Below are 27,108 nucleotides of genomic sequence, written 5' to 3' on the forward strand. Positions count from 1 at the left end.
AGACTTTATTGTCTTTCAAGAACAAAATGGTTCTTTCCACCATTCTGGGTCTTTACATATGTTAATATTTTACATGCATGTTTTGTGAAATTAATTTTTTTTACTACTGGTTCTTTGGGCATGGCTTGGTGGGTGTGGCTTGGTGGGCGTGGCAGGGGAAGAATACTGCAAAATCCCCATTCCCTCCCCACTCCTGGGGGAAGGATATTGCAAAATCTCCATTCCCTCCCCACTCTGGGACCAGCCTGAGGTGATATTTGGCAGTTCTCCAAACTACTCAAAATTTCCGCTACCGGTTCTCCAGAACCTGTCAGAACCTGCTGGATTTCACCCCTGGAAAAAAGGCTTTTTTTATTGGTTTATATGTTTATATTATGTTTTTAATTTTTTACTTTATTTTAGGCACTTGGTGAAAGTTTTGTTTTGAAGGGTACGTAGCAGGGGTGGGTTTCAAAATTTTTTACTACTGGTTCTTTGGGTGTGGCTTGGTGGGCGTGGCATGTCTTGTTAGGCGTGGCTTGGTGGGCGTGGCAGAGGAAGGATACTGTAAGATCTCCATTCCCTCCTGACTCCAGGGGAAGGTTGCTGCAAAATCCCCATGTCCTCCTGATCAGCTGGGACTTGGGAGGCAGAGAATAGTTGGGGGCAGGGCCAGTCACAATTTTTAGTACCAGTTCTCCAAACTACTCAAAATTTCCCCTACCAGTTCTCCAGAACTGGTCAGAACTTGCTGAAACCCACCTCTGGTATGTAGGCATTTTTGAAATAAAAACAAATTTGGGAAGATAGACACCATTTTTCCTAGAAAATCAATTCCACTGAATTGCTCTAGGATTTCCCTGTCCGTAGTAGTGTTATATTTTACACACACCCTAATCCTCTGCCTCTTACAGCCTTCTTTAAATCCAAAGCATGAAATTTTGCACTCCATCTTTCAAGTCTTAATGCAGCTTTGGATAATTTCAGAGCTGGATCGGAACTATCAATGGACATATCATCCCGGTGGTTCTTAAAAGCATTATTCCAGCTAGGAAAGTAAACATACTGCTTCTTGCAATATGTTTACAAGTAGCAAGCCTTACAGTTCTTCCTACTTGTCTAAAATAGGAACTACAGGAAGATGAAGCAAAGCAAAAAAGTTTTTTTTTTCCTGCGTGTGGTTATTTGAAATAAAGCTGCAATCAGTCATGAGAATTCAACTCATTTTAAAATTAGACTCCCGCCTCTGTTCCGATCGTTTTGCACTGATGGTGGTCAGCTTAGCTGAAAGAGATAGAAATTCCCCCAACTGGGACGCCTTTAATGGGATATGATTTCAGATCCTTTTTCTCAAAACACTTCTGACCTCAGCCTTCTTGCAAAACTCAGCTGTCCTGCTTTGATGATTGATGATGATTCAGGAAGTGGTACCTCTTACAACTATGGATAGAAACATTGGATTCGGCACACTTGCAAAGGTAAATTGAGGGGGATTTTGGTAGCAGGACTCTTTGAAACGTGAGTTAAGAGAGGTGTGTTTCAGTCTTCTACAGATATTCAAAAGATCATAGAGATCACTGGACTTAATTCTAAAGAAGCATGTCTATATGACAGCCGTTTGAGGGAACTTAAACTTTCAATAAGTTTTGTTGGACATAATTAGAGTGGTTTCTGTATAAATCCACAGAGACTAAAATTCTTCTATAGCACTATACTTATTCATAGGCTTCCACTACAAACATTATATGGCTATTTTGGAGAAATCTAAAATATTATTGAAGAACCAATGGAGAACTAAAAACATAATAATGATAGAATTCAGACCTGAACTGGATATAGGATCTAACTATCTGTACTTTTGAATGGTTAGGAAAAGGCTGATAGACAGTTTTATTTTGTTTTGCTTGGTATGGATGTTTCTAAATGAATGATATAGATGCTTTTAAGTGGATGATAAGTTTTTATTGTGGAGGTTGTCCTCAGAAGATAACTTAAGTCTCACCATCCTACTGTAGGTTGATTTAGATGTTTTAGGAGAACAGTTGGCTTCATCAAGTCTTAAACTGGAGGTAAAGGTTTCCCTATCTAGTCATGTCTGACTCTAGGGCACGGTGCCCTTCTCCATTTCTTAGGTGAGGGAGCCAGCATTGTTCAAAGACTTTATCTGTGGTCATGTGGCAGGTATGGCTATATGTCAAAGGCACACGGAACACTGTTATCTTCCCACCAAAGTGGTACCTATTTATCTACTCGCATTTCCATGTTTTCAAACTGCTAGGTGGTCAGGAGCTGGGACAAGGAAAGGGAACTCACTCTATTGTGTGGCACCCGGATCTCAAACTCGGACTGTCAGTTATCCAGCTGACAAGCTCAGTGTCTTTAGCAACTGAGCCATTGCTAGAAATGCATTCTCCAAAATCACATTTCATGATTACAGTGTCCATTTGACCAAAGGAGACATGCATGATGAAACCAGAATGTGGCAAAACACTTTGGGGCATACTCAGCAGAAGAATAGGACTTTTGAGGAGTTGGCAATTCTGGTCACACAAACGACCAGAATTGCCTATTGCTAGAATCAAAAGGTTTATACTAGAATAATTTCTAAAGCAGCTTTTTGTTTCGTTAGAATTTGGTGTTGGATCTCTTGTCTAACTACAGAACTCCTGCGTCCAGTTGGATTTCCTGAAACTGAGGCTAGTTTTTTTTGCATGATTTCTAACCGTGGTTTTATATTATAATGACTGAGGAAGATATGATTAGATGTTATTATATGATATAAAAACTCAATCTGTCAACCAATCAATAGCTCAGTTAACTCCGTAATAGCTTTTTCACCCACCCAGTATCCCAGACAACAAACACAACAAGATGAACTAATTCTACTTTATTGTAAAGTTATGTTAAAAGAATTTTGCAAGTCATGGACCTGTCCAATGGCAAAAAAATATTGGTCAAAGATAAAAAGGTGGTTAGAAGAGATGACAGCACAACAAATATGTAAAACCAGAACTATTTTTATTAGGCATACCGGGGAAATATAATAAAAGAATCACTTACTTAATGTTACATGTAATAACAGCAGCTAGAATCTCATATGCACAAAACTGTAAAATGAAAGTATACCTATAGATGAAAAGGTAATAAAGAAAATACTAGAATGTGCCGAATTGGGCAGGTTAATGATGGAATTTAAGAATAAATATGGGGCTTATTGTACAAATGGTTAGATAACAGGTGCAGAGATTAGTAATTTAATAATGAAAGAAGATTAACAAAATAGAAATAAATACAGTTATATAGCTATATATAAGAATATATATTGTGAGAAATATTACTATTGGACTGTATGTGATATAGATTAAAATCAGGGGTGAAATCCAGCAGGTTCTGACAGGTTTTGGAGAACCGGTAGTGGAAATTTTAAGCAGTTCGGAGAACCGGTAGCGGAAATTTTGAGTAGTTTGGAGAACCAGAAAATACCACCTCTGACTGGCCCCAGAGTGGGGTGAGAATGGAGATTTTTGCAATAGCCTTACCCCAGGAGTGAGGAGGGAATGGGGATTTTGCAGTATCTTTTCCCTGGAGTGGTGTGGGAATGGGGATAAGATGGAAATATGATGGCTCTTACAGCTGAATAATGACAGGTAATCTTGGACCTATGACTGGTTACAACAGACCCCACAAAAGGTACTTTACTACCCATTTTTGAAGTTCCAATGGTTGCCCCCCACTGTCACATAACCGTATTTTGGCTACTCAGCAACTGGTCCACATTTACAGCCATTTGCATGTAAATTGTGTCACTGTGATTTACGTTTTTCCTGGAAACCAGTTCACCCTATAGCAATCAATGGGTTTGGTTAACGATCATGAATGGAAAAAAGGTCACTGCAAAAAAAGGGTCATAAAACCGGATCACTCATGTTGATGGCCTTCTTTTACAGCCACCACGACTCACAATCATAAAAGGCAGGCTCCATTATGGTTGTAAGTCAAGGACTATCTGTATGCACACCACCAATCTGTACAACCTTAACCTAAACCTTACCTGGGTTTAGTCCATCATGCCTATTGAGTCACTAAACTGCAAAACCTATATTTGTTTGCATATCTGACACAATAGGAGTCTCTTTATTTCCATTCAACAGTAGTTCCTGCCACATCTACCCTGAAGTTTTCCTTGAAGACTGTAAAATGCAGATGTTTCTTTATTTCCTATTTTCTTTTGGGAATCAACCATAGAAGATAGATGCAACAACTGTGTAAAACTTTCAATGGGCTACGTGCTTTTACAATGTTTCCTCTTTTGCCCCCTTTTTCCACTGCGAGAGCTCAGTATGGTTTCCTCATTTGAAGCACCAGGAACTTAGCTTATTCAAAGCTGGCCTGAACATCCTCCTCCAGCCCTGGGGTTTCTATCTGTTCTTATTTGTGATTTCCCAGAAAGCTGGTTATGTTGGCACTCCAATATTATTTTTAGATTTTCTTTTAACTCTGCCTTTATTATTTTCAAGGCAATTAGCATACCTCATAGTCCTTCCTTCTCCTGGTTTCCCCACAGCAACAACCCTGTGAGGTAAGTTGGCCTAAGAGAGAGAGAGAGAACCCAAAGTCACTCAAGTGGGATTTCATGGCTAAGGCAGGACTAGAACTCACTGTCTCCTAGCCTAGTTCCTTAACCACTAGACCAGGGATGTCAAACTCGATTTCATTGAGGGCCGCATCATGGTTGTGTTTGACCTTGGGGGGGCCACGTGGGCATGACCAGCTGGACATTACTTGTGTCAGGGTCACCTGTGGAGGTCAGAGTGCTCTGCCAGCGAAAACGGGCTCCCGAGCTCCGTTTTCAGCTGCAACTGCCTCCTGCAACCCTCTGCCAGTGAAAACGGAGCTCAGGAGGGCTGCACGCAGCCCTCCTGAGCTCCGTTTTTGCGGGCAGAGGCACCATGGCAGGGGTGAAATCCAGCAGGTTCTGACAGGTTCTGGAGAACCAGTAGCGGAAATTTTGAGTAGTTCAGAGAAATGGCAAATACCACCTCTGGCTGGCCCCAGAGTGGGTGGGAATGGGGATTTTGCAATATCCTTCCCCCAGGACTGGGGAGTGAATGGGGATTTTTTAATATCCTTCCCCTGCCACACCCAAGAAGCCACGCCCACCGAGCCACTACTTTTGTAATGGGAATAAGGTTCTTTGAAAATGTGAATGGGGGAGGGGAGGGAATGGCTCCACACAAGCAGCGGACAAGCGCACACGTGCATGCAGTTCCATTTGTGCAAGCAGTGGGCACACACTTGTCCGCTGGTCGTACACGTGGGGATGTGCATGTATGTGCACATGCTTGCCCACCACTTCCACAGTGTGGTTTCGTACGGCTCACGAGCCATGGCCCTGGGGTTCAGGACCCCTGTTCTAAAGAAGTCTAGAAGACACAGGTGTGATCTATAACTATCCTGCTGTCAGCCATTCCCTGTTCTGGAACCATTTTGTTCCTGGAACGGAAAACTTTCACCTGTAAACCTAACCTGGTCCAATGGGTCAAGGGATCCAGCATGAAAGGCTTCAACAACATTTTTTCTACTGTTCCTAAAGTCTTTTCTTGTCCATGGGCAAGAATGCTAGCCAGAACATCTCCACTTTGTCCACAAAGGAAAGAAGGATATGGCAAGGGCCTACTCCCACTGAAAATAAATTCCTGCTAATTTGGTCCTCATGCATGTTTCTCGATGGAAAGATGCACAACAGGCAAAATGCCAGAAGCCATAAGAAGGGATGGTTCTTCACTATGTTGTGCCAGAGGAGATAGATTCGAGATGAGGCAATGCATCCATCGTGGATCTTCTTAACCTCTTGGTGGCCTTCCATTCCATCAATCATGGTATCTGTCAGTGCATAAGAATTTATGAACTGGAATAGCCATAGCAACAAGTCAGCCAATGGGAACTGTTTGGTGACTGAGACACAGGATTTGTTGCGTGAGCCATGAGAAACGGCTTGGAGCCTGGGCGTGGCTTAGTTTAACTGTTCTGTGCTGTGAGAGTTCATTTGTCTTTGCTTGAGAGTACTTGCTTCTTCTTCTTCTCTGTACCATATTGCAAGAGCTGCATGGGTATCGTATAAATGTGTCATGTTTTATATTTTTGTATATAAAGAAGTTTCTTCTATATAATGAGTGCTGGCTGGATCGCTACAAACTGCGACAGTATCTTTGTGGACTCATGAGTTTGAGAGAGGGACAAGATTTCTGGTTGTTCTGGTGGTTCTCCTCCTTCCTCTAGACCAGGGGTGTCAAACTTAAGGCCCGCAGGCTGGATATGGATTGCAGGGTGCTTAGATCTGGCCCACGGGGCCGCTCTTCACTGGAAACAGTGAAGAACCTTCAAATCAGAGGTGGTTTCAGCAAGTTCTGACCAGTTCTGGAGAACCGGTGGCAGAAATGTTGAGTAGTTCGGAGAAATTCTGAATGGCCCCACCCCCATCTATTCTCTGCCTCCCAAATCCCAGCAGATCGGGAGGAAATGGGGATTTCCCCCTGGAGTGGGGTGGGAATGGAGATTTTACAATATCCTTCCGCTGGCATGCCCACCAAGCCATGCCACATCCACCAAGCCACTCCCACCAAGCCACAACCACAGAACCGGTAGTAAAAAAAATTTGAAACCCATCACTGCTTCAAATAATACACCTTTGAAAGTTCATTCCATAGCTTCAAAGAAGTAGTGCAAGATTAGAAAATGCGGACAGACCTGGCCCATAAAATCACCAAGAGTCGGACACGACTGAATGGATATCATCATCAATCATCATCATCATCGTTATCATCCATAGCATGGAACCTACAGAGGAGAAAGCTTTTTCCTTTGCTCAGATAGTCCCATTTTTTGAAAGTGGCTGATATCTTGAAAGCACTTTCCAGATCAATGAAAGTCCCTCCAACCCACACTATGTGGCTGAGATTCTTCTTTTTTTTAAAAAGTGATTTACATTGCAGATGCCAGTCCAGGACAGATGGCCCATTTGAATAGGCAGGCCTCAGTGAAAGTATTTTTTTTTTTAATGGCTCTGTCATGGCTTTGTTCCTTTTGATATATATTCTCTCCCCGCCCCTCCTCCCCGCCCCGTTTAAAGATGTTCTTATTCAGCCTCTACTTGGAATTTGAAAGGGAACTCCTGAGGCAGCAGTGCTAAAAAAAAAAGAGAGAGAGAAGTAAAAACACCCATCAGAAAATCAGAAAACCGGCAACTTTGGCTGCTCTGAAGTACCGCTCAGATACTTATATTCCTTAGCCACGTTCAGGGCTTTCTGCATGGTTTTTAGAATCTCCCATTTATGGATCCTTGGGGGAGGGGGCTCGTACCTTGGAGACACCAAGCACCTCCTGGATAGACCTTCATCTGCATGAAAGAAAACTGCAAGCCAGTTGCAATCCTGGGGGAGAATTTCAGTGGGTGATGTGATCTGGACACACAGACACACCCTCCTTCCCCCCTCCGCCCACCCCAAGGAAGGCTGTTCATTTCACTCAGAAAAAAAAATAAAAATAAATGATTTATCCTTGCTGCAAAAGGAGGGCAGAATTAGACAGCTGAGGCTCATCAATAGAGTTTTAAACGGTGTGCCTGGCTGCAGAAATGAAAAGCCGGTTTGAGTCTGGACTTTGAAGTGATGGGAGACAGTGGTGCCAAGTGATACAAGCAAGATGAGAGTCAACGTGAGTATTGGGCATTTCTTGCAGCTCTGGCTGTGTTTTATTAAAATACATTTATTTTATCTGTTCCTTAGAGACGATCAGTAGGTTTATGGTACGTTTGCATTTGGGTGTACACGCATTTATTTTGATATAAAGAGCATGGTTTAAAAGAAAATCCTTTTAGGTTACTTTTTTTAAAAAAAAAAATTCTTTAGCGTTTTTCCTTAGGACACTTTATACTTCCCATTTTTTGATTGAATCGATAAGCCTTCCCAAAAATATTCATTGATAGTCATATAAGTGTAATCAACTGCCTCAAAATTTATACCACTAGCACAATTCTTCCACGTGTAACTTACCTGGAGGACTGATCTGTTCGATGGGTTTACTTCTGAGTAAGCAGTATAGGGGAAAAGGGGCTCGCATTTGTAGGAACTTGTCTTAAATGCATGCTCTTATTAACGGATGTGAATATTGCTGAAGTATAAATGTTTCCCATTGTTCTCTACCTTTCCTCTGGAAGTCACCTTAAAGGCAACAAGCTTATATAGCGGGAAGTGGGGCAGGAGAAGGTTGCTATCTCGTTTTGTTTGCCTTCTTGTAAAAATAAAATAGATTCTATGCAGAATGCACCAATCCCAGCTGTCATTTTTAATTGGTGAAGTACAGCTAATAACAGGGATAAATGATACCACTGTGATTACACCATCAGTAAAGAAATACCTAACAGCAGTTGAAGTGAACTGAAAGTGAAGAGGCTGGGGGGGAGATTCTGTATAATACTGTATTACTATAAAACTAGCTTGTTTCTGATACCATATTATTAAATCAGGTGATACAGAAACATTGCTTCATTGTCTCATTTTCACAATATAAAAGCATTTCAAAAATGGATAGGAACACCTCTCTTCAATCTACTCATTAAACTCAGGAATAATTTTCTCCCCAATCTTCATAGAGTAATTTTTACTGAATCTCATGCTTGGAAGGGAGAAGAGTTCTTCATAAAATATCACATCCCATTATTCAGGTAGTTAAATCACCGTATTTACATTTCTCATTACTACTGTATCTTTTTGCTCTTTTTAAGTCACATTGACATGTAATCATTGGAAGCCAAAAAAAGAGCCATTAGAAGGTATGACTAAATCCATACTCGAGGCTCCTTAATTTTTTTTTTAATTGCTCTGTCATGGCTTTGTTCCTTTTGATATATATTCTCTCCCCGCCCCTCCTCCCCGCCCCGTTTAAAGATGTTCTTATTCAGCCTCTACTTGGAATTTGAAAGGGAACTCCTGAGGCAGCAGTGCTAAAAAAAAAAGAGAGAGAGAAGTAAAAACACCCATCAGAAAATCAGAAAACCGGCAACTTTGGCTGCTCTGAAGTACCGCTCAGATACTTATATTCCTTAGCCACGTTCAGGGCTTTCTGCATGGTTTTTAGAATCTCCCATTTATGGATCCTTGGGGGAGGGGGCTCGTACCTTGGAGACACCAAGCACCTCCTGGATAGACCTTCATCTGCATGAAAGAAAACTGCAAGCCAGTTGCAATCCTGGGGGAGAATTTCAGTGGGTGATGTGATCTGGACACACAGACACACACACTCCTTCCTCCCTCCGCCCACCCCAAGGAAGGCTGTTCATTTCACTCAGAAAAAAAAATAAAAATAAATGATTTATCCTTGCTGCAAAAGGAGGGCAGAATTAGACAGCTGAGGCTCATCAATAGAGTTTTAAACGGTGTGCCTGGCTGCAGAAATGAAAAGCCGGTTTGAGTCTGGACTTTGAAGTGATGGGAGACAGTGGTGCCAAGTGATACAAGCAAGATGAGAGTCAACGTGAGTATTGGGCATTTCTTGCAGCTCTGGCTGTGTTTTATTAAAATACATTTATTTTATCTGTTCCTTAGAGACGATCAGTAGGTTTATGGTACGTTTGCATTTGGGTGTACACGCATTTATTTTGATATAAAGAGCATGGTTTAAAAGAAAATCCTTTTAGGTTACTTTTTTTAAAAAAAAAAATTCTTTAGCGTTTTTCCTTAGGACACTTTATACTTCCCATTTTTTGATTGAATCGATAAGCCTTCCCAAAAATATTCATTGATAGTCATATAAGTGTAATCAACTGCCTCAAAATTTATACCACTAGCACAATTCTTCCACGTGTAACTTACCTGGAGGACTGATCTGTTCGATGGGTTTACTTCTGAGTAAGCAGTATAGGGGAAAAGGGGCTCGCATTTGTAGGAACTTGTCTTAAATGCATGCTCTTATTAACGGATGTGAATATTGCTGAAGTATAAATGTTTCCCATTGTTCTCTACCTTTCCTCTGGAAGTCACCTTAAAGGCAACAAGCTTATATAGCGGGAAGTGGGGCAGGAGAAGGTTGCTATCTCGTTTTGTTTGCCTTCTTGTAAAAATAAAATAGATTCTATGCAGAATGCACCAATCCCAGCTGTCATTTTTAATTGGTGAAGTACAGCTAATAACAGGGATAAATGATACCACTGTGATTACACCATCAGTAAAGAAATACCTAACAGCAGTTGAAGTGAACTGAAAGTGAAGAGGCTGGGGGGGAGATTCTGTATAATACTGTATTACTATAAAACTAGCTTGTTTCTGATACCATATTATTAAATCAGGTGATACAGAAACATTGCTTCATTGTCTCATTTTCACAATATAAAAGCATTTCAAAAATGGATAGGAACACCTCTCTTCAATCTACTCATTAAACTCAGGAATAATTTTCTCCCCAATCTTCATAGAGTAATTTTTACTGAATCTCATGCTTGGAAGGGAGAAGAGTTCTTCATAAAATATCACATCCCATTATTCAGGTAGTTAAATCACCGTATTTACATTTCTCATTACTACTGTATCTTTTTGCTCTTTTTAAGTCACATTGACATGTAATCATTGGAAGCCAAAAAAAGAGCCATTAGAAGGTATGACTAAATCCATACTCCGAGGCTCCTTAATTTTTTTTTTTTGCAATATACCAATACAGGAAATCTGATTTCCAATTCTTTAAAAGCAATCTTTGACAAATCCAATAAATGCAGAAGATTTTTTGTTGAATTAACGTTATCTCTAAATCATAAGATGTATATCTTACATTCCTTAAAATTTTAGATTGGCTGCTTTTTTCAAAATGGGATATTCCAGTACCTTACTTCCCATTTTGTATGACCAATATTAACCTTCAGCCAGTTTTGTTTTGCCTTTTTTATAAAAATGGTGTAAAATTGCAGTGTTGGATTTATTTCAAACATAACATCTCTTAAATTTGGAGTGTGTCTCTGAAACTTGCCAAAGGATCCAAGACATTTTGATCAGTACATACTTTCATTGTATATACTGTTCAGCGGATGATTCGTATTCAGAACACATCCTCTCAAAAGCCTTAAACTGGGCATTATAAATCAGTTAATTCAAGGTATAACTAATTTTGCTGACCCAGAACTTCCAACATTTTCCCCACTATCTCCAAATTGCGGTTAAATTTGCAACTACAATGTCTCATTTGAGCTCAGTTCAGAATTTACCTACTGGCCTATTAATGTGCAAATATATCTAGCAGCTTTCAAGACTGAGAAAGGCAACCCTTATAAATTGACCCCAGGAGTTGCCAAGATTTTAAAAGAAGTCAGACAATGATTCTGTAAATAAGCCCAAAGAGAATGGTACTCGCCAAGATTCTCATTCCACAAAAATATGGATGCTAAAACTCCAGTCATAAAGTTGAAAATCTGATAGATTAAAGCCACAGTTTGGCAAAGAATGTCAAGGGACCTTAACATGCCATAAACATTTTCTCAGCAATTTGCTTGAATAAAATATCTAATAACACCAGAATTCATATTAAAATACACATCAGTTCTAGAGACTGTTATTTCATTTTATTTATATTGCCTCCACAACACTCAAAGGTAATTTTAGCCACAGATATATATCCTCTGTGATGCTATTTATGCATGTAGGCATATTTAATTCAACAAACAGTGATATATTCCTAGGCAAATATAGTCTCATGTGTTTTTATACAATTCAAACAAATCTGCAGCTTTTCTCGTAAGGAACAAAGAGTCCCTGATCAGATATGCATGGTCACTAATTGATTCTATGGCATGAATCTGAATTCCAGTATTAAAAGAGAATTTTCTTTTGTTTCAAAGCTTTACATTCAATTTACTGTAATACTCTTCTTTTTCGTGACATTAGAGTGGATTAGGTGGTGCAGAATACTCTTTAGTCATTTTTTTTAAATAAAGCCCAACATGTCTTTCAAAGTAAGAGCTTGATGTTGCATTTCAGCAAACTATCTAATTAGCATTGCTATTCTAATACTAACCCACTTAGTTTTCGCAAGTTAGCCCATTTAGTTCAATTCTTTTGGCAAAAAAGATGCATTCAATCATTTTAACAGTAATCTACGGTAGTAAACATTGTATTAATTACAGTAGCATGGAGACCTATCTCTAATCTCTTTTTGCTGAATGTGTATTTCAAATATTATTTCAGAAAAAAAAATATGGAAGTTAAATTCTCATTCTGAATTGGTCAACTAGGAAAAATCTTAGCTCTGTTGGAACATGGCTGAATTCATATGTTTAGGTCTCAGGGCCACACTATTTATGGTGGGTTGTTGTTGTTTTTTTAATTTAGGCATTTGAAAAATACTTTTATTATTTTTACTGCTTTTTAAAAGATTATATGAGAAGTTGTGGAGCTAAATGTATAAGAAAGGAAGGTACAAAATACAGCAAGCATCTTTAAGCATTAATCAGAATAACAGAACAACAGAGTTGGAAGGGACCTTGGAGGTCTTCTAGTCCAACCCCATGCTCAAGCCATTTGTCTGAAATGGTTGTTCAATCTTGTCTTAAAAACCTCCAGTGCGGGAGCACCCACAACTTCTGGAGGCAAGTTGTTCTACTGATTAAGTATTCTAATTGTCAGTTGATTCTAGGTTGCTTCTCTCCTTGATTAGTTTCCACCAATTGCTTCCTGTCCTACCCTCAGGTGCTTTGGAGAATAGCTTGACTCCCTCTTCTTTGTGGCAGCCCCTGAGATACTGGAACATGGCTATCATGTCACTCCTAATCCTTTCAGGCCATAATAAGCATTTACAATGTTGTTTTTATTTGGTGTAATTAGATTTAGGGCCTTTCCTTTGCAGTGGGTTGTACTGTTATTCATCTATTCTTAATCAGCAGAAATTATTTGGGTATGAAATTTGCTGTCCCCATTGCCAATGTCCCTCCAATTCTGTTTCTCCTGTTTCAAGTCAACACAGTCATTGGAGTAGGTAGTAATGGAGGACATAACCTAACAAATTCTACCAGGGTTTGTTTCATTTTCTGCAATCATAACCATTAAATAAACATTGGGAATATTAGAAGTCTTTCAGATTAAACAAAAAACTCTCTCTACATTCTTAACAACATGCTAGTTCACACTTAACCGGTTGAATTTTTGTATGCTTCCCCACCCTCTCCTTTTTAAAAATGTCCTTTTAAACTAAAAGGACACCTGTTTAAACTAACACCTTGTGTTGTATTGTGGGGTTGTTTAAAACAGTAAAGGTTCCCCTCGCACATATGTGCTAGTCGTTCCTGACTCTAGGGGGCGATGCTCATCTCCGTTTCAAAGTCAAAGAGCCAGCGCTGTCCGAAGACATCTCCATGGTTATGTGGCCAGCATGACTAAATGCCAAAGGCATACAGAACGCTGTTACCTTCCCACCAAAGGTGGTCCCTATTTTTCTACTTGCACTTTTTTATGTGCTTTCAAACTGCTAGGCTGGCAGAAGCTGGGACAAGTAACGAGAGCTCACCCCGTTACACGGCACCAGGGATTCGAACTACTGAACTGCTGACCTTTCGATCGACAAGCTCAGCATCTTGAATTATTTCATATGCCATGTGCAGTAATAAGAATGCTTTCTGATTAAGAATATTAATATTAATATTAATGGGGAGGAAAGAGGGAAGTTGATAAATGATTAGAATTCAGGGTGAAGGGTAAGATTAGATATACAACATAAATAAAAGAAAGAAAAAAAATGAGAGAGAAAAGCAAAACATATTAATGTAAGCATATAAAATGTGTTGGAAGAGAACTAAAAGTTGTATAAATTTGAAACCTGGCCAATATTCTGTTCAGAAAAAATGTACTGTATGTTGGGGTGTGTGTTAAAAAATAAAAAAACTTTTTACAAAAAAGAAAAAAGAAAAAAAGGAATGTTTTTTAGGGAAATAAACCCTCTGAGCACCCAAGGGCTCAAGTAGGCAGATCTTTAGTTCCAAGAAATCTCTTTTTTTCAAACATTCTTCAATGCTTTTCTTATTTGCATTTTTCTTCTTGGGTTACTTGTACAAGATCACCATACCGTCTAGCACAGCCCTCAAGACCTCTTCACCATTCATGATTTTCTGAATTCCTGAATCTCTTCTATATTTCATTGAAAAATTTTCTGCTCCTGATCCATTCTCCTTAAGAATAGCAATAGCACTTATATACTGCTTCACAGTGCTTTACAGCCAGCGGTGGGTTTCACATTATGTTACTATTGGTTCACCTCGCACGCGCTCACTTCGTGCACATGGCCAGTTTGCACGCCTGCCTTCCACACATGCACCTGGCCTCAAAAACGTGCCTAGATAGGATGGCATAGAGCTGTAGCAGGGGGCGGGGGATGGTAGAACCACCTGTGATTTCCGCTACTAGTTCTGGCAAACCGGTTCAAATTGGCTGAATACCACTTTTGTTTACAGCCCTCTCTAAGCAATTTACAGAGTCAGTATATTGCCCCACAACAGTCTGGGTCCTCATTTTACCGACTTCAGTAGGATAGAAGGCTGAATCAACCTTGAGCTGTTCAGGATCATAGGCATCAAACTCCTGGCAATGTGAGCAGAGTTAGTCTGCAATACCACATTCTAACCACTGCTCTGACAGAAGCTGGCAGTTAGGGCGTGCTCAATAGTAGTAACTGCGAGAGGGATCTTGGAGTCCTAGTGGACAACCATTTAGATATGAGCCAGCAGTGTGCAGCAGCTGCCAAAAAATCCAACACAGTTCTGGGCTGCATAAACAGAGGGATAGAATCAAGATCACGTGAAGTGTTAATACCGCTTTATAATGCCTTGGTAAGACCACACTTGGAATACTGCATTCAGTTTTGGTCGCCATGATGTAAAAAAGATATTGAGACTCTAGAAAGAGTGCAGAGAAGAGCAACAAAGATGATTAGGGGACTGGAAGCTAAAACCTATGAAGAACGGTTGCAGGAATTGGGTATGTCTAGTTTAATGAAAAGAAGGACTAGGGGAGATATAGCAGTGTTCCAATATCTCAGGGGCTGCCACAAAGAAGAGGGAGTTAAGCTATTCTCCAAAGCACCTGAAGGCAGGACAAGAAGCAATGGGTGGAAACTAATCAAGGAGAGAAGCAACTTAGAACTAAGGAGAAATTTCCTGACAGTTAGAACAATCAATAAGTGGAACAACTTGCCTGCAGAAGCTGTGAATGCTCCAACACTGGACATTTTAAAGAAAATATTGGATAGTCATTTGTCTGAAATGGTGTAGGGTTTCCTGCCTGGGCAGGGGGTTGGACTAGAAAACCTCCAAGGTCCCTTCCAACTCTGTTGTTATGTTATGTTATGTTATGTTATGTTATGTTATGTTATGTTATGTTATGTTATGTTATGTTATGTTATGTTATGTTATGTTATGTTAAACACACACACACACGCACACACATACACAGAGGCTGAAGTAGGAATCACCAGCTCTCACCAGCTGGTGGTTGGCACACATAGGGACTTGATGCGGTATGCAGACTCCAACCAGCTGACTGATGGCAGGTATAGGCATTGCAGCTGCCAATGAGACTTTGTGTCTGGTTATGAATGTGGGGAAGGTACAATGACCAGCACATCTAAAGAAGATGTAAGTTTATTTTACTTATGGATTGGATATGAGAAGAAGGAAATATCATGTGGACGTCACAGATAAAAGTTATTGCTAATGATGGATTTCTGTGGAAAAGCATTTAAGTGATGATCTGTCTTTCCCGTCCATCATTCCTGGCCTTCTTTGCCTTTTCTTTGACTCATAACACTGAAGAGCTACTGTTAGTGTGACTTTAACTGAGAATTGTTCAATCAATTCAGGATGTTTTTTGAAGCTGATTCCCCCAGAGAACTTAGTAGGACCTTAACAAGCACTGAAGATGTGTTTACATGCTCACAGATGATAAGCTATGCTAGTATTAATTCTACCAGTTTTAGAAGGATAGCAGCATGAATAACAGATCTTAAATCTTTTTGTGGATTACAGTCCTTCCTTCCTTCCTTCCTTCCTTCCTTCCTTCCTTCCTTCCTTCCTTCCTTCCTTCCTTCCTTCCTACCTTCCTTCCTTTTCTTTTTTTTCCTTCCTTCTTCATTCTCCTTCCTTCTTCATTCCCCTTTCCATATTTTTCCTTCCTTGCTCTCTTCCCATCTTCCTTTCTTTTTCTTTGTCTTTCCTCTTTCCCTTTCTCCTTTCCTGTCCTTTCTTGCATGGTCAAATGCAAAAGGGGAAACATTTCTCCCTTTGTTTTATTTTTACTTTGTTTTGCTTGCCCTCTGTCAATGAAAACAGAAACGGCGGGGGGCTGCATGTGGGCCCCCTGGGCCAGTGGTGGGTTTCAAAATTTTTTACTACCGGTTCTGTAGGTGTGGCTTGGAGAGTGTGGCATGGCTTGGTGGGCGTGGCAGGGGAAGGATACTGTAAAATCTCCATTCCCACCCCACTCCAGGGGAAGGATACTGCAAAATCCCCATTTCCTCCCGATCAGCTGGGACTCGGGCTAGTCACAATTTTTACTACCAGTTCTCCAAACTACTCAAAATTTCCGCTACTGGTTCTCCAGAACTGGTCAGAACCTGCTGAAACCCATCACTGCCCTGGGCCTTGATTTTAGCTGGGACGGCCTCTGCAGCCTTCTGCCAGCAAAAATGGAGCTCCCTTTTCACTGGCAGAGACACCTTGGGCCGATCCTTTGCTGTTTCCAGGGCGGCCCCACAGGCCAGATCTAAGCACCCCATGGGCCTGATCCAGTCCGTGGGCCTTGAGTCTGACACCCCTGGTGTTACACCTCCACACACACCACCTATCAGATGTCTGAAATATATCTTGAAATACATAATATTTCCCACTAGAATCCTAGTCATAATTTTCTTGATCATTATCTGTTAAATAAACAGAAACATGTTTGTCCCAAAGGTGCTTTTCAAAAGGCAACTGGACTTTCTATGTTGTTGTTGTTGTTTTTTCCTTGAACAAGTTTTGCTCCTCATCCAAAAAGCTTATTCAGTTCTGAACTGAAGGTTTTTGGATGGGAAGCGAAACATTTTCAAGGAGAAAAAAACAACAACACAGAGAAAGTTCAGTTGCCTTTTGAAAAGCACCTTTGAGACAACCATGATCTGGATCCGGGGTCTTTGCTGGCTGAGGGACTCTGGGAGTTGAAGTCCACAAGTCTTAAAGGGACCAAGGTTGGAGACCCCGGATCTGGATGATTGAGAATCTCCACAGACAGAAACATGGTTTGTAAACTGCGGGAATTATCATCAGACCACATGCTAAGAAGTCAAGCCCAAAGAGACTCTATTTTGATTTTTGCAAGATGAAACTCAACACAGATACAGTAAAGGAATCTTGATTCAGATGATTGAAATAAATGGGAGATGCTAGAAATCAGCCGTGGGATACTAAAAAATCATGTAAAAATCATGTTACGATTGTTCTGAATTCAGAAATTGTCTCTGTAATGATCTGAAGTACTGAAAGACATACCATATTTATTATGGAATTATGGAATCATCAGGAATTGTTTTCTTTACTCTTTGAGCTCCATTTTTGTTAGTTATGTTTCAAAATCTACTCTTCACGTTCCCTAATCTTATTTTCTCCTTACGGAACACAGTTTTTTAAACTGATATAAAATATCTATGATCTAAATTAATTTCTCATTGATGGTCATTTCTCTCCAATGACTGTAACAGCTTCACCCAGTAATTCTTGAGGTGACAGAAAATCTATTCTCGTTATTGTTATTTTGGCTCAGCAATGGCTGGATGACTCTAAAGTGTTATGTGATATGTTATTACTAGGAATCTTGCTTTAATATACCTGTTGTACTAACTTTGTTACTGGAACCGCTTGAAGATGCTACCATGACTGGTTTTTCTGACATGCTTTTGGTTCATTTTGAAGCTTCTCACTTTGAAAAGATACCAGATTTTGGATGTATTCTGTAAGTTAACTCATTTGAAGTACCTTGGCTGGCAAACGTTTACCTTGTATTGCACTGTTTAAGGTTGGTCAAGAAGCAATGGGTGGAAACTAATAAAGGAGAGAAGCAACTTAGAACTAAGGAGAAATTTCCTGACAGTTAGAACAATTAATCAGTGGAACAAACTTGCCTCCAGAAGTTATAAATGCTCCAACACTGGAAGTTTTTAAGATGTTGGTAACCATTTGTCTGAAGTGGTGTAGGGTTTCCTGCCTAAGCAAGTGGTTGGACTAGAAGACCTCCAAGGTCCCTTCCAACTCTGTTATTCTGTTCTAAGTTCAGTAATTGGCTTTCCTTGAGCATTGAACCTAAACTACTCAAAATGCTTTGGAAAACTCAAATTTCGAACATTTGGAATTAGGTGTAATAATTCTAGCCAAAGGATTTATATGCATGAAATTTTGTTCCAATTCTCCCCTATTTCTAATTTTATATTATTTATAGTAAATAAAATCAATAACAGGCAAAATAAGTTCACAATTTCCTGCATGATTTTGAAATTTATTGTACTTACTAATAGAATACATTAACAACTAAATATTTTATAAGAACAGTTCATTATATTAAGTTACAATATTCTGTCTGTGTTCAGTTGTATTTTATATACTTTGAAACATTTAAAAAGCCACCTGACTGGCCCTTTAAATAACTAAAAGTTGATGAAGTTAAAGGCCCAGCTTATAATTTTGCAAAATCAATTTCCACCTTTTTTTTGGTGGGGGAAGGAGGCAGTAAGGAATATATCAACAGACACTGTAAATCAAAGGTGGTATTCAGCAGGTTCTGACCAGTTTTGGAGAACCGGTAGCAGAAATTTTGAGTAGTTCGGAGAACCAGTAAATACCACTCTGACTGGCTCCTCCCCCATCTATTCTCTACCTCCCGAGTTCCAGCTGATCGGGAGGAAATGGGGATTTTGCAGTAACCCTCCCCTGGAGTGGGGTGGGAATGGAGATTTTACAGTATCCTTCCCCTGCCATGCCCACCAAGCCACACCCACCAAGCCATGCCATGCCCACCAAGAAGGATATTGCAAAATCTCCATTCCCACCCCACTCCAGGGGAAGGTTACTGCAAAATCCCCATTTCCTCCCAATCAGCTGGGACTTGGAAGGCAGAGACTAAATGGGGGCAGGGCCAGTTAGAATTTTTACTACCGGTTCTCCAAACTACTCAAAATTTCTGCTACCAGTTCTCCAGGACTGGTCAGAACCTGCTGAAACCACTTCTGATCCATACACTTTTCTTGACAGCAGTAGGGAATGATCTTCCTCTGGAATGTTTTCTTTGACTTTTGGGTCTACCGTACAGCCCAGAAATTAATCCCCATTTATGCATTAACAGACCTAATCCTGCTTAGCTGCTGAGTCCGGAAAAGAAAAATCAGTTTTAAATAACTTGTGCCTAACAGATGACATTGCTGAAGCTGCATCTTAATTGTGTTCTGCAGCTGAGTCAGTCTGTTGCAGAAGATCTGCATTCCAAAGGATGAACCTATTTCTTGTTCTTGCCTTCCTTCTTTCTGGTCACCCTCTTATGAGTCATTTTGTCAAGCGGAATAGGAAATGGGGTTGGAGAGAGGGAGGAAGGAAGAAAAAGGCCCTAATTTGCCATTCTTATTAATAGAATGACAATGCGGAAGGTGTTTGTGTTCCAGGTAGGTTGTGAAATCAAGTCTTCCTTTCCAGAAGGCAACAACATCACCATTTCCTTTCCAGGTGTGATTGCTCTACACCTCAAAATGCTTCTCCGTTTATGTGGTTAAAACACCTCTGTGCTCCCGTGAACGTTCTTCTAACCACAGCACAAAAGCATCGCCTGGTATACATTTTTTTTCTATCGATCATGATCTGCGAACATCACTTTGGGACTTTTTCCTCCTCGCCAGGTTGGTGGGCATTCCTGCTTGCCTTCATTCAATAGGGGGGGGGGAAATCTGTGCAATTTGTAGTTATCCAACCATCAAATTCTAATCTATCCCAGAATGAGCAGGGATGTCCTCAGGATATTAGTCAAAAAAAAAAAGTCGCCGATGGCTGCAACAGTGCAATCAATAAATTAAAAATGGGTAGAGTTCCAGTTTCACTGTCACAATCACCAGCTGGACTTTGTAGTCTTTGATACTTCTGGTAATAAGGCTTGTGAGTGACCCTACCATTGTCCCAAAGGTGCTTTTTCAGGAGACAACTGGACTTCCTTGTTTTTTCTTTGAAGACATTTCACTTCTCATCCAAGAAGCTTCTTCAGCTCTGACAGGATAGTGGGGAATGGAAGGATTTACCTTGCAGACACTTGGAGGTGCTTCAAGGACCCTCTAAAAGGATGCAAATGACCAGCTGTCTGCAAGAAATATAAATCCTTCCATTCCCCACCACCCTGTCCAAGCTGAAGAAGCTTCTTGGATGAGATGAGAAGTGAAATGTCTTCAAAGAAAAAACAAGAAAGTCCAGTTGCCTCCTGAAAAAGCACCTTTGGGACAACCATGACCTGGATGACTAAGAATCTCTACAGACTTTTGACCCTACCCTTACAGCTTTGTTTGAAGGGGTAATTTAAGGACAGCCATTGGTAGTTCCTTCTGGTTTTGCTTCTTTTCCCAACCAGCATTATCAGCCATTGTGGAAAACCACTGTCACCATCAGTCATCTCCAGTGTGGTAAAGTAGGCTTGGACGGGTGTGAGTGTATGCTTAGGATGAATGTGTCAGTCACCTTTCAAACTTTTCAAGCAGTGAAATACACCTGTACCTTGTCGCCCTGGCTACTTCTGAACATAGCTCTATCAATCCACCCCTTAGTTTAATTCATGCTTCAGGGAAGGGAGGGGAGGGGAAGGGAAGGAAGGGGAAGAGATTCCTTGTATCATTTTATGAAGATTTTAGAAAAAGAACATTAATGCTTAATTCTTTCTGAGAAGAGAATCCAATAGACATCTGTCTTAACGCTCCAGTGGGTCATTATAACCTGCTACTTTTATCCTGGTATGATAAAATATGATGGAATATTTTATTAAAATATTTTCTTTTAGAGTCAGTTTGGCTCCTTTCCCAGGGTGATTAGAGAAGGAAACTTAATAATGATTTGTCAAGAGGACAACAACAATAGTTAACATTTTCTGACATATGCTATGAAGTTTCCTTCATTTGATTCTTCATTTCATATGATTTAATTTCATTTAAAGTGATCTTAGTTGGCGGCTCTCCCAACCACCCTTGCGGCAGCAAATTCCGCAGGCTAGTCTTGATTTTGTGAAAACCCTTGAATGCTCGTTGAATGAACATGATTTCTATGGGTTTGAGAGAATGGTAGAAAAGTAAAATGCTAGAAAAAGTCATCCAAGCAATAACTCTCTTTAACTAAATCCTCAGGCAAGAAAAATCTCATGCTGGATTCCACAGGAACAACAAATAAAATGTTCAATGACAAGTATCCATATTTTCAGTTTAAACTGTATGCATGCATGTTGGATCATTTACCAAAAAGAAAGTAAACTGCGAGAACACTATATTTCAGTGGAATCTAAAGGCTTCCTGTTAGCATTTCAATTTATGTTGGCTTTTGTATTTATTTTAAATAGCTGTAAGCACAAATACATTTTCTGCTGGCATTGGCCGGAGAGAGAATTGGAGAAGGTAATAATATGCCAATGTCTGCAGCGGTGTTTCTCAACCTTGGCAACTTGAAGACATGTGGACTTCAACTCCCAGAATTTTCCAGTCAGTCGATGGGGATGATGGCTCAGAAGGCAAATCATTTGCCTTCCATGCTTACAGTTGTTGAATCCTTGTAGGTAGTAAAAGCATCAACCGTTCAGGATTCATCACAGGCAGAGAGGAATTCAGCCACAATAAGCTAGTGGATTTACAGTTTCAAAAGTGGTAGTTTCTTTTTACCCTGCAGGACTCAGCGATGAGTCTGTTTTTTGCAGATTCTAAGAATTGAACCCTCTGGCAATGGGGAGGAAGTTATGTTTTCATAAGATAATAGGCTGGTGTTGGATAGGAAGTCTGAGCATGGGGGAAAATTGATTATGTTCTGGGAGAAGTAGATGGCTCATTCCAGATCTGTTAGGTAAAATGAACTGGTTGTCACAAGAGATAGAAACAAGCAATTTCTGGAGAAATGAGAAGGTAGTAAAGGTTGAAGCATTCAATGTGTCCTATCTCCGGACTGCAATTGGCTTTGGTGTGGTTGAGGGGTCTGTATAATTGTCACAGTGTTTTCTTCTGTTCTTATTATCTGGAAAGAGGTGGGGGAGAAGATCCAACTTGAATATCTTTTCAGGCAGCATAATGATTTGACCAGAGATCTGGTGCTATTAACTTCTATTGAGAGCATATCCAGGGCAAGGTCTTAAATCTGTTCTATGTAAAAACCTTTTATAAAATGCCCATTGCTTTTGCCATCTGCTTCTCTGAATTGTTTTGATACGCTCCAGTGAGTATAACTTTTTTTTTAATTTGAATTTATATCCCGCCCTTCTCCCGCCCTTCTCCGAAGACTCAGGGTGGCTTACAATGTGTTAAGCAATAGTCTTCATCCATTTGTATATTGTATACAAAGTCAACTTAATTGCCCGCAACAATCTGGGTCCTCATTTTACCTACCTTATAAAGGATGGAAGGCTGAGTCAACCTTGGACCTGGTGGGACTTGAACTTGCAGTAATTGCAAGCAGCTGCGTTAATAACAGACAGACTTAGTCCGTTGAGCCACTTTTTCAAAACTTTACCAGAAATGCTGGAATGCTGCTCTCTGTAATTTTTTTTTCTTTTAGTTAATTTTCATTAAAGAATAGTTTTACAGAATAAAAACATTTAGATGAAAGAAGAAAATACGGGAAAGTTAAAAAATCATGGTAAAAAAAGAATAAGAAAAAAGAAAGGAGAGATGTAGAATGTCTATGGAGATTCTCAGTCATCCAGGTCATGGTTGTCCCAAAGGTGCTTTTTCAAAAGGCAACTGGACTTTCTTTGGTTTTTTTTTTTTCCTTAAAGACCTTTAGCTTTTCATCCAAGAAGTTTCTTCAGAAAAACAGCTTCATGGAAAAAAACAAAGAAAAGTCCAGTTGCCTTTTGAAAAAGCACTTTTGGGAAAGAGAAAGAAAAAGAAATGAAAGACAAAATGCCAAGAGATGACTTCCAATCTTCTTTACAGCGGTTATAAGTGCATCCAAATAAATATTAATCTCTCTGAGGTATAACTTCCTTCTTTCTATAATCTAATAATTGAACACAAAAATCACAAGTACATTATTTTTCCATATTTTCAACAAGAGTCCCATTGCAACTTTTCCATGTAATGGGACCATTTGTTTCCCTTCTCAAACTGGATTTTTAGAAGCATGTGGTCAACCAATGGTGTCAGTGACATTAGAATGCTAAGGTTGGAATCCAGAATTAAGCAGTCACTGCTGGTGCACAGTTGCTCTACTTTAAAAACAGAACAGAACAGAACAGAATAGAACAGAACAGAACAGAACAGAATAGAATAGAATAGAATAGTGGAATGGAGTGGAGTGGAGTGGAGTGGAATAGAATAGAATAGAATAGAATAGAATAGAATAGAATAGAATAGAATAGAATAGAATAGAATTTTTTATTGGCCAAGTGTGATTGGACACACAAGGAATTTGTCTTGGTGCATATGCTCTCAGTGTACATAAAAGAAAAGATCATCAAGAATTCTAAAGTACAACCCTTAATGATAGTCATAGGGTACAAATAAGCAATCAGGAAACAATATCAATATAAATCGTAAGGATACAAGCACCAAAGTTACAGTCATACAATCATAAGTGGAAGGAGATGGGTGATGGGAACGATGAGACAATTAATAGTAGTGCAGATTTAGTAATAGTTTGACAGTGTTGAGGGAATTATTTGTTTAGCAGAGTGATGGCGTTCGAGCAGAAACTGTTTTTGTGTCTAGTTGTTCTGGTGTGCAGTGCTCTATAGCGTCGTTTTGAGGATAGGAGTTTATGTCCAGGATGTGAGGGGTCTGTAAATATTTTCACAGCCCTCTTTTTGGTCTAGTACAGGCTTTACGTTAGAATTGTACATGGTTAAAGAATGATTTGGCTTTGGACCACACATGAGCAAACACGCAAAAATTCTCTATGGCTGCTCAAAGAAAAAAAAAACCCTCTTCTTTCACATTTCTACACCAACTAGGAAAAAAAGAGAAGATATGGCTGATTTTAAAAGTTGCATCACTGACTTTTTAAAGCAGCCAAATCTTTTTTTTTTTTTTTTTAGCCTGCAACAGAAATTGAGAGACGGTGGGGAAACAGCTTTTCTGGCAGAGAGATCCTGGATTCGTATGAAAAGCATTTTTTCCCAAATCATTTTCGAAGCATGCACCGCCTTACTTTAGCTTTTATGTCAGATACAAGATTATAAAGAGGAGCAGAATGGAACTTTCAACCAAGGGGCCATGATAAAACATCCTTTAAAGCAGGGGTCTCCAACCTTGGTCACTTTAAGACTTGTGGACTTCAATTCCCAGAGTTCCTCAGCCAGCAAAGCTGGGATTTGAAGTCCACAAGTCTTAAAGTGACCAAGGTTGGAGACCCCTGCTTTAAAGTTCTAATATGGCAGTAGTAAAAAAAATAATGGCAGCATTTTAAAGGAAGAGTTAAAAGCACTTGTGAAAAACCAATAATGAGAAGTAAACTTTATTGCCAGGCCTTTGGTTAAGCGGGGTTTTCCACAGTGGTATTGCACACACAGAAAAAAACAGAGAAAGCTTTGATTGCACACTTAATTTTATTTTAATTCACACTTCAGACACCCCTGGGGTTTTAAAAAAAAAACATTTTAGTGTTTGGCTGTCAGCTTTGGAAGCCATATTAGGCCGGAAGCTTCTGTGCTGCCATTTTCTCATGTGTGGGAAAGTAGGAGGGGGGATTTAGTAGAGGGGTTGTCTTTAGACATAATAGCATTCTTCCTGTCGGTCAAGGTCAGGCCGATCCTGCATCTGGAGAAGGAGTGTTCGGAGTGCTGTCTCGAGATGGGACGGTTGGTGATTGGAGCATGTGATCGACTGAGGAGTCAGGGGATGGTCTTGGGGGTTTTGATTTACTGAGGGAAAACACAGATCTCTCAGATTCGGGTTTTCCCAGATGTGCCAGTTTACCTATCCTAGTAAATAGAACTTTGAAAGATGCTTGCTTTGGAGGTTTTACTTGGAGTGGGAGCTTTTTTTCTGGAACGCTGACATCAGCTCATATAAATGATGCTTCAACAGAGTCCGCAGGATTGCCTGGTACACTGCACATCCTCTTCACACCCTTTTTTCCTTGTTACCTTCTGGGAGGAGGCTTCATGGTATCCAAAGCAGAATATCTAAATTCACTCAGTTTTGTTCCATATAGCATCAACCTTGTGAACACTCAAGTTTCCTCTTTCCGCTACATATTCAAAATGGACAGTGACTAATATATATATATATATACACCATATTTTTTGCCCCATAAGATGCACTCCCCCCCACAAAAGTGGGTGGAAATGTCTGTACATCTTATGGAGTGAATATCGCAGCCGGGCTGCGGTGGCAGGTTCCTTTTACAGTGCGGAACGCTGCAGGAGTGCAGGAGTCAATAGGCAGAGCTGGCACATGAGAGGACACCTATCTGTGGTCCTCTCAGGCTCCGCCTCCTGCCCTCACTACACTGCTTTGGCGCTCCATATTCACAGTGAGACGGTGCTCCATATTCATATTTTTTTGCTCCAACACTGGAAATTTTAAAGAAAATGTTGGATAACCATTTGTCTGAAATGGTGTAAGGTTTCCTGCCTGGGCAGGGGGTTGGACTAGAAGACCTCCAAGATCCCTTCCAACTCTGTTCTTCTTGTTCTTGTTCTTGTTCTTGTTCTTGTTTTTGTTGTTGTTGTTGTTGTTGTTGTTGTTGTTGTTATTATTATTATTATTATTATTATTATTATTATTATTATTATTATTTTCTTGCTTTCCTCCTCTAAACCTAGATACGTCTTTATTTATTTATTTATTTTTATTTATTTATCGTATTTTTATACCGCCCTATTTCCCGAGGGACTCAGGGCGGTTTACAGCCAAATAAAATATACACATAGATAAATACAAGTTAAAACCACAATTTAAAATACTTACTAAATACGGCCAAATGTTAAAACCCCAATAAAATAATAAAACCTGATTAAAACCAAATTTAAAATTTAAAAATTCTAGTCCAGTCCTGCGCAAATGAACAGATGTGTCTTAAGCTCGCGGCGAAAGGTTCGAAGGTCAGGAAGTTGGCGAAGTCCTGGGGGAATTTCGTTCCAGAGGGTGGGAGCCCCCACAGAGAAGGCCCTTCCCCTGGGCGCCGCCAGCCGGCACTGCCTGGCTGACGGCACCCTGAGGAGTCCCTCCCTGTGAGAGCGTACGGGTCGGTGAGAGGTATTCGGTAGCAGCAGACGGTCCCGTAAGTAACCCGGCCCAATGCCATGGAGCGCTTTAAAGATAATTACCAAAACCTTGAAGCGCACCCGAAAGGCCACAGGTAGCCAGTGCAGTCTGCGCAGGAGAGGTGTCACGTGGGAGCCACGAGGGGCCCCCTCTATCACCCGCGCAGCCGCATTCTGGACTAACTGGAGCTTCCGGATGCTCTTCAAGGGGAGCCCCATGTAGAGAGCATTGCAGTAGTCCAGGCGAGATGTCACAAGGGCATGAGTGACCGTGCATAGGGCATCCCGGTCTAGAAAGGGGCGCAACTGGCGAACCAGGCGAACCTGGTAAAAAGCTCTCCTGGAGACGGCCGTCAAATGGTCTTCAAAAGACAGCCGTCCATCCAGGAGCACGCCCAAGTTGCGCACCCTCTCCATTGGGGCCAATGACTCGCCCCCAACAGTCAGCCGCGGCTGCAGCTGACTGTACCGGGGTGCCGGCATCCACAGCCACTCTGTCTTGGAGGGATTGAGCTTGAGCCTGTTTCTCCCCATCCAGACCCGTACGGCTTCCAGACACCGGGACAGCACTTCGATAGCTTCGTTGGGGTGGCCCGGTGTGGAAAAGTACAGCTGAGTGTCATCAGCGTACAGTTGATACCTCACACCGAAACCA

The 27,108-nt window shown here is 40.5% G+C and overlaps 1 protein-coding gene across 2 annotated transcripts in view; it reads left to right on the top strand.

Annotated features, from left to right (window-relative positions):
- The first annotated feature begins 1,229 nt into the window (after positions 1–1,229).
- Positions 1,230–27,108, top strand: part of CASS4 (Cas scaffold protein family member 4) — a 67,159-nt gene continuing 41,280 nt past the window's right edge. Inside the window, exon 1 of one of the 2 annotated variants that reach the window (XM_058178524.1) lies at positions 1,230–1,457. In XM_058178524.1, the coding sequence (XP_058034507.1) occupies positions 1,389–1,457 (69 nt within the window). In that variant the 5' untranslated portion in view covers positions 1,230–1,388. Of the gene's footprint in view, positions 1,458–9,010; positions 9,511–27,108 lie in introns of those variants that run through there. The other variant, XM_058178525.1, reaches the window with a different exon arrangement.

Source organism: Ahaetulla prasina, chromosome 3 (genome assembly GCF_028640845.1).
Source record: "Ahaetulla prasina isolate Xishuangbanna chromosome 3, ASM2864084v1, whole genome shotgun sequence".
NCBI classification, from domain to species: domain Eukaryota; kingdom Metazoa; phylum Chordata; class Lepidosauria; order Squamata; family Colubridae; genus Ahaetulla; species Ahaetulla prasina.